Genomic DNA, 14335 nt, shown 5'->3' on the forward strand with positions numbered 1-14335 from the left:
CTGCTCTCGCCTGGAGGTATGTCTCTCCCTTGTCTCCTCTAAGAAACTCCAGCTGACTCTCTTCCCTCCTGGGGTGGGATAAAACTGAAGTCTGATGCAGAAAATGTGATGCCAGGCAGGGCCATCGTGAAGGGTGGTGGGTGGGGCGGAGGCGAGGCTGCCTGGTGGCCCGATGAGCAGCCAGAGGCCACTTTGGGACACTGCCCGACCTTGCTCTTCTTAGTCACGCGGCTCCTGGCCTGACAAAGCCCCCGTCAGCTGTGTCAGCGACTTCCTCCCTCTGAGATTATCTCAGCCTGGGCTGGGCCTCTCCTCCTGGAGCCATGGACGCCGCTCTGCTCCTTAATGTGGAGGGGGTCAAGAAGACCATTCTGCACGGGGGCACAGGGCAGCTCCCCAACTTCATCACTGGGTCTCGAGTGAGTGGGGCCCATGCCTGCCCCCAGGGCAGATAGCACCCTCATGGCAGGCTTCTGCATTCTAGCTGGGCCATGGTGGCCTATAGGCGGCCTTTAGCTTTACCAATAAAACAGGCTGGCAGGCCCTTCTTAAAATTATCAGCCCCCAGGGCGTCTGGGAAGCTCTGGATTGACGCCCATCCATGAGGCATTTTCTATACTTTGCAAATTAAACATTAGTGTGGGGTGGGTGAGTGGGGCCTTGGGAATTTCCTGGAGTTCCAGATGTTGAGCGTGGAGGGCCTTCAGGGGTCATGGTATGTGCCTACAAATCTGTGGGGACCTTCCCCGGGCTGATGGGGTGACTGGGTGTCTGGTCTCATTCTAGGGTTTATTTAAGGAAGGATTCCTTGACCCACAGAGTGGTGAAGACCCACAAGCTGGGGTCCCTGAGGGGGAATGGTTTCCCCAGGGTGTGTGCCTGCAGGGTGGGGCTGCCCTGGGAATCTGAGGTCTCTGATTGGGGTTGGGTGTGCTGACCCCTGAGGACTGCCCCGGGGGTCAGTGACAGTGCTGTGTCTCCTGCTGGGCCTCGGGATGTGTTTAGACTGGGTCGTTCTCTTGGTGACCAGGTGACCTTTCATTTCCGCACCACAAAATGTGACGAGGAGCGGACGGTGATAGATGACAGCAAGCGGATGGGCCAGCCCATGCACATTGTCATCGGGAACATGTTCAAGCTGGAGGTGTGGGAAGTCCTGCTGACGTCCATGCGGCTCAGCGAGGTGGCCGAGTTCTGGTGTGACACCATCGTAAGTTGGCCTTGCCGGCCCATTCTCTGATGGCTTTCGGGGGGCCCACCACTCCCTCTGCGGGTCCGCTCAGTTTCACTGAGCCTTGCCAGGCAAACATGAGCCTTGCCAGGCAAATCCCAAACCCTCATCCCTGCCATTGTAAAGATGAAGAGCGTTCCCCTGAGAGAACAAGCCCCCAAGTGGCCACTGGCATGGTGGCTGCCAGGTGGGATGTGGGAGCAGGGCTGTGCCCCGGGAGGATGAGTACACAGCGCTGGCTTTTGGTTTCGAATTATTAGATCTTGGAGACTTTGGGCCCCTGGTAACTTTCCTGCCTTCTTCCTCCAACCCCTCCCCCAATATTGCAAGGCTGTGTCCCCACTTTTGGTGCTCTTACAAGTCACCCAGAAAAGTTTGCCTCTTGGTTGTGTGGCCCAGAGAGAAACAGAAAAAACTCACTGCACTGACCTTTAAATAAACATTTCTTCTGGGAAGTTTCAAAAGCTGCAAAAGTCAACAAAAAGTATCCTGAACTTTCCAAATATTCATCGCCCCCACCCCCATTCACCTCCCTTCCTCCTCCCACAAGGGTAAAGCACTTTCCAGACACCAGATCATTTCATCCGTAAATGCAAACAGTTGGAACTTTAAAATGTAAAGACATTTAAAAGAATAACCTCAATATCATTATTGCATCTTGAAAGAGCCTCAGTAATTCCTCAAGGGCATCTAACATTCAGCTACTGTTGACTTTTCTCCTTTTTATTATCTCCTTCTTTAGTGTCGGTTTCAGTCAGGATCCCAACAAAGTCCATGCACAGTTTCATCCATACGCCTCTCAAGTTCTCATCTAGGCGTCTTTCCCTCTTTTCCCCCTTGACATGGATTTGTTATAGGAAGTGGCCACTGGTCCCGTAGAGGTTCCCACAATCTGATTTTGTGGGTTGCTTCACTATGGACTTGCCTTCTCTGTTCCTCTATCCCCTGTATTTTCCCGAAACTAACTCCATTTCCACTGGGAGGCTCTCCACGTGTGCTCACTTCTCTTATTGCCGCATTTGGGTTGACATGATGATAGGAGTGACAGTGGAGCCAGTGATGACAGGACCTACTTGCCTTTCACCTGATGGCTTTAGCAGTCCCCGATGATGGTGGCCCAGCTGCTTCATTTCATCAGGGATCAAGGGCCTTGTGAAAGAACAGAGCGAGAGCAAGAGAGAGAGAGAGAGAGAGAGAGAGAGAGAGAGAGAGAGAGAGAGAGAGAGAGAGAAAGAAAGCGCTCCTGCACTGAGTTTGAACTCTCCTGTCACTTAGTAGCTGGGTAACCCTGGGGAAGTCCTCTATCCCTTCCGGCACTGTGCTTCCTCATCTATTCATCAATGAAACCCCATGTTAGGGGGCTGTGGTGGGATCACATGCTACAGCAAATCACAGCACCCGGCAGTGCAGAAGTGGCAGCAGGGGACAATTTTAGGAATTCACTCCCTTTTTCTACTGATGAAGAGATGGAAGACGGAGAGAAGGAAAGCCACTGGGCTGGGTCAGATAAGTTAAGGGACAGGATCAGGGCCGGGTGCTGGCCTGTCACTCCCTCCATTGAGGGGTTCTCCGGCCACGGTATGCGGTCAGGCGCAGTGCTGTTCTCTGCCGCCAGAGGGCCCCATCTGCGTGTTAGTCCTTTCTTCCCTCAGCAAATATTCGTGGAATATCTTTGTACCCACCAGTGCCTGTGTTATTATTCATCCAGACGTTTTAAATCTTTTAAAGGATGTTTTATTTTTCACAAGTCAAGTCTTCAGAAATCGACTTCTTTGTCATTTCAAATGATAGCTATTGACTTTGCTTAGAGTGAGGGCTGCCTGCACCTTAGACCCAGGAGCAATGTGGGCTCTGCCTTAGACAACTTGGTCACCAACCAGAGGCCCGTCTCCCTGGAATGCGTATTTGCTTACAAAGGAGGGCTGAATGCTTAGAGGAATGTCAATAACTTTTTTTAAAAAAGGTTTATTTTTATATAAGAACCGGGGTACAGGCCAGAGGTGTGGGGGTGAGAGGATTCACCAGAGACAGAGTGGGGAACAGAACAGGCAGACTGACAAAATACACTGCTGAGGGGAGCAGCGGGCGAGACAGGAGAGGTCTGCTTCACCATGTGGGATTCTCGCCAGCTGGCCGGGATTGAACCCGCGCTGCAGAGGCTGCTGACAGCTTCACAGTGTGGTGCTCAACTGCCTGTGCCACCAGGGAGGCCCAGGAATGTCAATAACTTCTTGACTGGCTGATTGATTTGTTGCTTGCAAAACCACAAGTTGCTGTTATTCCCATAATGAGGGTCTGACTGTTTCTTGTGGCCTCTGTGTTCCTCTGGCCACGTCAAGTCACACGAGGGCACTGAGCACCTCACAGGCTGACAGCTTTCATGCTCCGTTGACTGTTAGTCTCCCCAAAGGCTCCCCACATCTCCTCTTCTCAGCCCACAGTTACTGCCATGATTGTACATACTTACACATGCTTACACAGACAGACACACACATGCACACACATACACACACAGCTTCCAGAGTCATTTATCTACTGACACAGTCACCTTTTAGCCGTCCTTCTATCCATCCACACACAGGCATCAAGCCCTCCTTCCTTCCCTCCAGGGAAGATTGGTCATGATCCAGTCTTTCAGCGCTAGCGCTTCACCTACATCCACCCATGCTCTAGGTATGCATGCATTCATGTGTGTATCTAACCAGGAACATTCATGGTATACCAGATTTGACCTGTGCCAAGTGTGAGGAACAAAACAAACTTTTGGGGAGACAGGGGTGTGGCAGTACTAGGGTGGCCAGTGTTTAGCAGGACAAGGCCTTGGTCTGAGGTCACATCCAAGCTGATGCCTGGCCCTGGGTCCGAAGCACTCAGTGGACTTAGTGGGATGCCCAGCCTGCGAGCAGTGAGTGCTGTGCCAGGTCCAGGGCACCCCTCTCTGCAAGCTGTTCCTGGCGGCCCCTCTGTCCTGCAGCCCAGCCTAATCCCATCGGCTCAGCTGCCATCTGGTAATCTCGCTCACAAAGAAGCTGAGGAGACTCAAGGCTAATCCTGGCTGGTGGAAGTGGAAGGGGTGACCTTCGTCCTGGGCTAGTGGCCGTGCGGGTGACTTGGAGCCAAGCTGCCCCGTCAATGCCCTTTCACTTTCTCACTAGTGTCTTTACTGGTGTTGCTGTGTGGGGGGCCTGAGAAGGGTCCTCCCTGAGCCCATCCCTAGGAGAGGGTCCCTCAGAGTGCATCTTGGGGGGTAGGCCTGTTAGGGCAGAGCGGCAGAAGTCCAGCATGGTGCGGGCCTCACCTGGGGCCAAGAGGCTGTTTCACCAGCCATCCTCCACCCGAGGGTGGCAATCCCAGCTCCCAGTGCCGGGTGAGGCTGGGTGGGCTGCACCCATATCTGGGACATTTAACTTCTGCAACAGCCCTGCTCCTGGACAGGTACACCCAGGGGACCAACTCAGAGAGGGGCAGTGACTGGCTCGTCAGCAGCCCCGCTCCTTCCGCTGCTCTTCACAGGACCCTCCCGCAACTCACAGACTGCCGGTCCCCAGGCCCCTTGTCTCTGGAGATGAGCGAGGGAGAGCTCACCCCGAGGGCCAGCAGAGGCAACGTGGCCCTGTGGCCACAGCAGGCTGAACCCCAGCTCTGCCATTTCCTGGCTGTGTTAAGCAGGTTATGTAACTTCTCCAGGTTCCAGATTCCTCATCTGTAAAATGGGGATAATGGCGCCTCCCTTGTTGGGTCACCTTAAGGACAGAAGGAGCTCCTGGATGTGACAACTTCCCCTGGGACACCGAACTACTCTAATTAGGGGGTTTGTGGGGATCAGGGTGAGCTGCCAGGATTCCTGCTTGAGGAGGCTCAGAGTGTCCTCTGCCCATCCCCACAGCACACGGGGGTCTACCCCATCCTGTCCCGGAGCCTGCGGCAGCTGGCCGAGGGCAAAGACCCCACAGAGTGGCACATGCACACGTGCGGGCTGGCCAACATGTTCGCCTACCACACGCTGGGCTACGAGGACCTGGACGAGCTGCAGAAGGAGCCACGGCCCCTGATCTTCGTGATCGAGCTGCTGCAGGTGTGACAGGGGGTAGGGGCCACCTCAGAGAGCAAAGAGGTCCAGGACATCCCGGACTGCCCACCCCACTGGATGCCCCCCACTTTCTCCTTAGAGAACAAGGAAGAGTTCATACACCCCAGGAGAACTGGAATTTAACTTCCCCTCCCCCCAAAGTCCTCTGCCTATTCCAAGGGAAAAGCCCTTTTGGGACCAATTTTTAAAAATGTGATTCAGTTTTATTTTAGAAGCGTTTTACAGAATTATTGTTTATCTACTTCCATTTTTGCTTTCAAAAATTTAGAATTATATCCTCATCTCCAGTCCCTGTGGTTTATGGGTTCTCTGCTAGGAGAGGCTGCATGAAATTGCACATACCTTCTCACCCCATGCTTGTGGGGTGGTGGGAGAGGGTCGAGTCTGGACGTAGCTTATGGCTAAGGCTGAGACTCCGGTGGAGGGCTACGCGGTGAATCCAAGCAAACAGGAGAATCGCATCAACACAGGGCCTTTATGGCCTGCTCGAACAGCTGGGCGGTTTGTACACTGCACTAGGGCGCACCTCCAAGGTTCACATCCCAGACGCCCCAGCTTATACTTCTGCAATGTCTATGGCATCACTGGACTTTGACATTGTACCAGGTCGAGGCCCCGAGCGAGTACCAGCGGGAGAGCTGGAACCTGAGCAGCCAGGAGAAGATGCAGGCTGCGCCCATCCTCCATGGAGAGGGAAACCGGCTGTTCAAGCTGGGCCGCTACGAGGAGGCCTCTGCCAAGTACCAGGAGGCCATCATGTGCCTGCGCAACCTGCAGACCAAGGTGGGAGGCTGCCCAATGGGGGCGGATGTGGGGCACACATGGGACGTGGCCTGGGGGCCAGGGGCAGGCCTGAGCTTCTGCTGACCCATTCCCACCCTCAGGAGAAGCCCTGGGAGGTGCAGTGGCTGAAGCTGGAAAAGATGATCGACACCCTCATCCTCAACTACTGCCAGTGCCTGTTGAAGAGGGAGGAGTACTATGAGGTGCTGGAGCACACCAGCGACATCCTCCGGCACCACCCAGGTGTGGGAGGCAGGGCCGGGCCAGAGGGGAAGGTGTCCTAGGACCACGGTCACCCACAAAGGCTTGAGTGGACTTCAGAACTGCCAAGACCCCAGACCTCGTCGCCACCCAGCAGGGTTTCCCCAAGCTGCGGGTGATGGTGGAGGGGGACTAATTGCAGGAAGCACTTATTTTATATTAAATTAATTTTTTAAATATTTATTTATTTATGCATACAAGAGCTGGGGTGCAGGCCAGAGGCGCCAGAGGTGCCGGGGATGAGAGGATCCACCAGAGACAGAGCGGAGAATAGAAGATGCAGATTGATTGAAATACACTGCTGAGGGGAGCAGCAGGTGAGACAGGAGAGGTCTGCTGTGCCATGTGGGCAGCTCCCTGGCCAGAATTGAACTTATACTACAGTGGCTGCCAATAGCTTCATAGTGCTGAGAGTTAACCCCTTGAGCCCCAAGGGAGGCCCCCAGGAAGCACTTATTTTAATGAACATTAGGCTAAGTACAGAAGTGGCTCTCTAAACCCGGCACTTGTGGAGCAGTAAACAGGTTTTAAAAAAAGATGGCAATCAGGGAGGATATAGTGATTAAATATTTTCATGTAGAGAAAATATTAATGTTTACTTTTATATTTAGCATATCTTTATTAATATATAAATATACTATTAATATATAATTCTATATGTATCGCATCCATAGATGATGTCATTAAATATGCAATTACTGTATATACAGAGAAAGTGCTAAGCACCGGTGATGTGTGGCTCTGGTGATGTTTGTGAAGAGGGTGTTTGACATCACGGCACTGAACTCTTATGCTCCAAGCTCTGAGCTGTGCACTCGCCATCTTACTTAGTCATATAGTCCAAACAACCTTATGGGATGTGTGTGGGGCAGGGCCTGCCTCTGACACAGTTTGGGAGCTTCTCTAAGAATAAGAATGCAAAATTATGAATATAAAATTAGTTACAGGGGGCCTCCCTGGGGGTGCAAGGGGTTAAGCACAGCACTAGGAAGCAGCACTAGGAAGCAATCCGCAGCCTCTGCAGCACGAGTTGATCCAACTCCCTGGCCAGGGAGGTGACCCACATGGCACAGCAGACCTCTCCTGTCTCACCAGCTGCTCCCCTCAGCTGTGTGTTTCGGTCAGTCTGCCTGTTCTGTTCCCCACTCTGTCTCTGGTGAATCCTCTCACCTCCTGCATCTCTGGCCTGTACCCCAGCTCTTGTATGCATAAATAAATAAATCTTTAAAAAAATTAGTTACAGGGCTTGGAAAGGTCGGGGAACGGGAGGGGCTTACCTACAGCTATCACTGTGATCATCTCCATTTTACAGTAGAGGAACCAAGTTCAGGAGGTGCGGAGAGGTGAAGGGTCATGGTCAAGGTTATGGGCTTTGTTGTAAGCTGGTAAGGACCATTCAGATGGGTTCAGCCCAATCCTTAATATTCATTGCAGGCATTGTGAAGGCCTACTATGTGCGGGCCCGGGCTCATGCGGAGGTGTGGAATGAGGCAGAGGCCAAGGCTGATCTGGAGAAAGTGCTGGAGCTGGAGCCATCCATGGGGAAGGTGGTTCGCAGGGAGCTGAGGCTGCTGGAGATTCGCCTGGAGGAGAAGCGGGAGGAGGAGAGGCTGCGCTGTCGGAACATGCTGGGCTAGGGCGCTGGCACCTGGCTTCCCCAGCCCTCCTGGTCCCCCATCATGCTGGCCTCTGCCTCTCACTGCAGCACCCACCCTACACTGACCTTTCTGCCTGCACTCTATTCTGCCCGGTCTTCCCCCGTCCACCCTGGGCCTCCCCCATCCTCCCTGGGCCTCCTCCATCTTTCCTGGGCCTCCCCCATCCTCTCTGGGCCTCCCCCATCCTCCCTGGGCCTCCCCCATCCTCCCTGGGCCTCCCTCATCCTCCCTGGGCCTCCCTCATCTTCCCTTGGCCTCCGCCACCCTCCCTGGACCTCCCACATTCACCCTGGGCTTTCCCCATCCTCCCTGAGCCTCCCCCATTCTCCCTGGGCCTCCTTCATCCTCCCTGGGCCTCCCCCATGCTCCCTGGGCCTCCCTCATCCTCCCTTGGCCTCCGCCAGCCTCCCTGGACCTCCCACATACACCCTGGGCCTTCCCCATCTTCCCTGGGCCTCCCCTTCTTTGTCTTCCAAGGGGCGCCCATCCTGCACTGACTCTTCTGCGCCAGGGCTTCCGAGGTCCTCCTGAGTGATCTCCTGTCCTCCCCTGTCCCCTGCCTCCAAGACACCCTGCACTGACCCCCCAGAGAGCCCTGCCAGGGGGCAGCCAGCAGATGACCTGGTCATTTCTGGTTCAGTGACCAGGATTTTGGTGTCACTTTTTAAAATTCAGAATTGATTTTTAAAATCAACATAGTACATGGTTATGGCTAAAAGTCAAAACAAACAAACAAAAAAACACATAAAAAACCCAAAGTTTGCCGAAAAGCTTATGAATAAAAGTGAAGTTTCCTGCCTTACTCTCCCTTTCCTTAGCCAGGATAGTGATAGTAATTTATTGCTTTGGTCCAGTTGCCTGCCATTCTTCTGGTCGTCTTCTCTAACTCCAAACAGTATTTTTAAATCACAGTTTGTCCATGTGTCAGATTTACAGAAAGCCCTTATTTATGAGCTGCCAGCAGGGGGCAGCAGAGAGCTAGTGGCTTGTGGCAGGAGTTCGGGAGGACGCTTTGCCGCTGATACTCTCCTGGCCTCTGCTCACCCCTTAGTCTTATGGGTGGGCAGAGATCTCACCCAAAACTGGCCGCGATGCCCTCACCAAGACATTCTATCAAAGTGAAACTCAAGGCCAGGACTAAGGGTGAGATTCCTCTGAAACCTGGGGTAGAACCAGGGTTAGAGGGACGTGATGTCTTGGGGTTTGGGGTGCATCTGAGGTTCAGGACATGACGGAGCCACACAGCACATGCCCATTACCCTTGTCACAGGCCACGGCTCCTGTCATCCACGAGAAACCTCAGACGAATTCAGCCAACAATTTAGACTTCAACAGCGTGGGCTCTATGGAGGTGTGGCGTAAGCCTTGGGGGCTAACAGAGACTCCCCCTTTCAAGTGGGTTCTCCCCCTTTCATGGTGTCAGCACTGGTGCCGCTTGGCAGAGGAGCCTCTGCTCTCTGTGACTTCCCCTGTGTGCCAGCTTTGAGCGACTGAGTCTAAAAGCAGCTGGGGTCCAAAGTGGGGGAAGGGGATACTCTCACATCAAAGCTCCCCTCAATGAGCAGCAGGGGTGGGGCTGATCCCACAGGAAACATCACTTCCCGCACAGCCACCCCTGCTCCTTTGGGGAAAAAGTGAGGCTGGGCACACCGGGGCAGTATCGAGACACCTGGGCCTTTCCTGGACCCTGGTTTTCCCCTAATAATGGGTCCTCCACAGAAAATGCGGGAGCCCTGGCCTCACCATGCCAGCTGTCCTGACAGTAACGTGGCTGTCCTGGTTTGGGGCCTGACAGCTGACACCTGGCCTCCTGGTTTTTGCTCGTCTCCCGGGCTTGACAACTGGCCTTGAGTTTCACTTTGATTGAATGGTCTTGGGTGAGGGCATCGCGACCAGTTTCGGGTGCCTGCTGTTTGGGGGTAGCTGTTCCTGCTCAGCCTCTTTCCCCACCCTCCTCCTCTCCGGCTTCCATGGAAAGGGAGGCAAAGCCCATTCTTATTTATGGTGGTGGCGATTGCACAGAGCTCCTGGCCTAATTACAATGTCTCCATTACCTCAGCTATTCTCATTAGGTGGAGAATCTGATGAACAGGGAACCTCACCTTTCCTCTTGCCACCAATAAAAATATCATTTGAAGATGTAGTGGAGCATTTGTCTTTCCTCTGCAGTGTTGAGGCTGGCGGCTTTTGTCCCTTGTGACAAGCTCTGCCTGTTCCCTCCCTGGCCTCTTGCAGCTAGATTAACACCTGGCCCTTGGAAATATTGTTTGAATGAGTCTATTTCTTTATGAAAAACACATCTTAATTCTTACATGTGCAAGTTCCCTCAGAAATGATCAGGTCTGACATCTTGTTTTGCAGATGGGGAAACTGAGGCCCAGAGGTGAAAAGGGACGGATCCAAGGTCACAATAGTGAGTCACTGGCAGAATAGGGCTGGGATGAAAAGTGTTTAGGTTTCTACCAGCCCTCTTGCAGTTTATAATTGTTTTCATAACAGTTTTCTCTACCTGTTGGTGACATCACAGGAATCCTCCCTCTTTAGAAACTGCCATCCATATTCTGTTCTTCTTGGGCATTTCTTATGGATGCCCCAGCTCACAGGCTGCCAAGCCGACCCCCTACAGGGGCTGCAGGCTACTGTCACCTCCCAGGAGAGGCGGAGTGGGGAGAGCTACATTGTGGTAGCTGGTGAGCGCCAGGGAGGGTCCCCAAGCCCCTTATCCAGAACCTGGAGGGAGACAGTGGAGGCAGTATAAGTGGGGAGCATTCGGCTGCTGTTTCCCCACTTCAGTCCTGAGAAAGAGGGCCAGTCTGTTGCTAGTGAGAGAGGAATGAGGTAGAAGAGGCTGGAAGAGGAGGCAAAAAGATCAGAGGAGGAGGGAGAGGGAGAAGGAAGATGAGGAAGAGAGGAGAAGAGGATTTTAAAGACTGAGATCCTGCGTGTCCCCCCATGATTCCTAATAAGCCTGCTGAAGCATGAGGACACCTGAGCTAAGCCCTCGCTCAGGGAAGCGCTGGATGGGACAGGCTAGCAGACAGCCCCCTGGGCACCGATCTGATGCTTCCTGTAGAAAGTGCAGGAGGTGGGACATAGTACTGTCCGGGGCCCCAGCAGCAATGCAATAGAAGCCGCAGAGGCAATTAAGATTTCCTAGTAGCAGTGTTAAGGAAGTAAAAAAGAAATAGGTGACATTGATTTTAACCCGATATGTTGAAATATTATCATTTTATTGTTAATGAGCTACTTTGCATTCTGTTTCTCACACTGTCTTGGAAGTGTACTTGACTTGCAGCACTTCCAGGTTCAGAGCAGCCACATGTGAGGGGCTCCTGCATGGACAGTGTGGGCGGGGAAGGATGAGCAGCACCCTACCCTGCTCTGACCCTGCACCCTACATTAGTTTCACTCACTCTTGTGCTTTGCATAAACATGACGTGATTGTATTGCATTGGCCTTTCACCAACACGGCCTTGGATTCGTGTCTGTGCACGGCTTCCACAGGCATAGATTCCACAGTGGATGTGGTTGAATCTGAGGGTGCTGATCTCTCAGACATGGAAGGCTGCATACGTTGTAAGTGGATTTTCTGGGCCTCCCCGGTGGCACAGCAGTTGGGTGCTGGGCTGCGAAGCTGCCCGCAGCCTCTGCAGGGCCGGTTCGATCCCTGGCCACCGGCGAGAGTCCCACATGGCGCGCAGACCTCTCCTGCCGCCCGCTGCTCCCCTCAGCAGTGTGCTTCAGTCCTTCTGCCTGTTCTGCTCCCTGCTCTGTCTCTGGTGAATTCTCTCCCCCTCCTGCGCTTCTGACTGGACCCAGTGCTTGTATAAACAAACAAACAAATATATAAATAAATCTTTAAAAAAATGGATTTTCTACCAGGTGTGGGGGGGTCTGTGTCCCTAACCCCACATTGTTCAAGGGTCAACTGTGCTTTTTCGTTGCCAGATACATGCCTTCAGGTACATGCCTGAAGGTCTTTGGCTAGGTTGGGGGTGGTGGTGGTGGCATTGATGACTGTGTCTTGGGGGCTGGGGAGACAGATGACAAACCAAAATAGAGTGCCTGTCCCAGCATTGTTCCAGCTGTGAAGCGGGCTCTGCTCAGGGCTGCAGGGCTGTTTCTTACAAGGGGCTGCCAGAGCTCCCTGTGCAGGAACAGTTCCAGGAGGCCTGGTTCCCTGTCATCTTGGGTGTGTAGTTCTCACAGCTTCCACTAGATGGCAGGCAAATATCTTGAGGAAGGGATACCTTCTCCCATTCCGCTTGGTTGCCATGTTAGCAAGTGCTAAGCTGTGTTTTAGCTAAGTTGGCCTGTGAACGTTAGTTTCTGAGGACAGGGCCTGAAGATCCCATGTTTAGCACTGGCCAGTATCTGTTGGCTGGAACCTGGCTAGGAGTGACGGCCAGCCCAGTGGATGCCTGGGACCCTGGGCTCTTGGCTCCATCCTGCGGTCTCATCCTTGGATGTGCAGCATCAGAGAGGGGTGGCCAGGGCCTGGCTGGGTGCGTAAGACAGGACGGGGGCGGTGGCCTGCAGACTCCTCCCTGAGAGAGGCCATTAAACCCTTGAGAGACACCCCTCTAGGAAGATGAAGACACCTCTCTGGAAGAATCTCTCTGCCCCTCATCTGAGTTTGTCCTCCTAGGGTTCTGTTCTGGGGGTAGCGGTGAGTAACATTTCCTAGCTGAAGTGCAGACGTCCTGCTCCTCCTGCTAGGGGCCCAGCTCAGGACTCCCCCAGCCCCTGGCCCTGGGCCATGTGTAACCCAGCAAGGAGTCTCTCTGAGTCACCTGGCAGAGGTGGGCTCTCCTGCTCATCTCCAGATATCCTCTCCACCTTCCCTACCTTGTGCTCTACCCCCCAAAGCTAATCTGTATGGACATATCCATGGCTCCCTGGAATTCTGGTTGGGTTCTTCCAATGCAAGGGCCATTGCAAGGTCCCCCTCTAGTCCAAGGGGAGCTAGAGAGAGTGAGGTCAGGGTTTTTCTCGTGTGTGTATGTGTGTGTGTGTGGTGGGGGGGCTATTTCCTGGCATGACTGATTGAAGGTCACACCTTCGATCCTCCCGCCCCTGTGCCCTTCAAAGTCCCTTTTGCCATATATGGCAACACATTCTCAGTTTCCAGGGATTTAGGATGTGGTATCTTTGGGAGAGTGTTATTCTGTTACCCATACTTTTTCTTGGGGTTCTTGTAACCACATCCTCCCTCGTTCCAAGGCTGGGAATGGCCTCTGACTGTTACTAGTCTGGGGTAACTGCACCATGACTTGGGGTTTCACTACATCCTGTCTTTACCTTTGTACAGTTTCCTTTAAAATCTTTCCTCAAATACCCAAATTGAGAGTGCCAAGAGAGTGCCAAGTCCTGCCTTGTTATATCTTGGCCCAGCTAATGGAAACTTTTCCATGTCTTTGAAATGCATTTTCCATTCCCCTGCCCCTATTTTGTGTTTGGCTAGGTCATGGCAGAGCTGGGATTTGAACCAGGACTAAGTCTCTGACCCCAGAGGAGAGTTCCTGCTCCCCCTGCCCCTGTTGTCACGGCCTCGTCTAGCCTGGCCTGGAGTTGTTCCACTAGGCATTCACCCTCTCTGTGTTAGTGACCATGTAATGACTTGGAAAACACACACACACACACACACACACACACACACACGTGTGAGAGAGAGAGAGAGAGAGAGAGAGAGAGAGAGAGAGAGAGAGAGAGAGCAAGAGAGACCCCGTGGCTCTGAGGTTGTCCTCTTTCATATGATATGGGGCTATTACTGCCATCTGTTTGGTTGTCAAATTAAAGACAACCCTGGTTGTTATCCATTTGTCGTAATGGCTACTTGAAGGTCCCCCCGGGGATTATCTCAGTGCCACCTATCCTGCTCTCTGCAGGGTCACATCAGCAGTCAGCCTAGAATGAAGGGGAAGAGCGAGTGCTCTGGAGTCCGATAGGCTTGGATTCCCAACCCAGTATGACCACTGGCCAGCTGTGTGACGTTGTGCAAGTTACTTAACCTCTCTGAGCTATAGTTTGCCCTTTTATACAAAGGAGTTGATGATTGTTGCTGCCTCACTGGGTCGGGAGGGTTAACTTAGCCGCAGAAAGTATTCAGACAGGCTGACCATGGCAAGGAGTGCTCACTGCGCCCTGGCTGCGTTATTATGATGATCACGACACATGCTGTCACCCCAGGGTCACCGCCACGCATGCCTTGGCTGTACCCCAATTCCAGCCTTATGTTTGCCTTCTGGAAGCCCCGTGTTCAGTGCCCTCTGCATTCTGGCAGAACCCCCATTCTCCGGCTCTAGGTGAGAG

The 14335-nt window shown here is 53.1% G+C and overlaps 1 protein-coding gene across 1 annotated transcript; it reads left to right on the forward strand.

Annotated features, from left to right (window-relative positions):
• Window positions 1-313: 313 nt before the first annotated feature.
• On the forward strand, window positions 314-9517 carry AIPL1 (aryl hydrocarbon receptor interacting protein like 1). Its single transcript, XM_037493221.1, is given in 8 exon segments — window positions 314-419; window positions 1031-1210; window positions 5118-5306; window positions 5928-6104; window positions 6206-6347; window positions 7800-8050; window positions 9294-9381; window positions 9504-9517. Coding segments are annotated over 8 exon segments (1137 nt in total). The 5' UTR covers window positions 314-323.
• The last annotated feature ends 4818 nt before the right edge of the window (window positions 9518-14335 follow it).

Source organism: Talpa occidentalis, unplaced genomic scaffold (assembly GCF_014898055.3).
Source record: "Talpa occidentalis isolate TD23 unplaced genomic scaffold, MPIMG_talOcc4v2.1 talOcc4.7, whole genome shotgun sequence".
Lineage (NCBI taxonomy): Eukaryota > Metazoa > Chordata > Mammalia > Eulipotyphla > Talpidae > Talpa > Talpa occidentalis.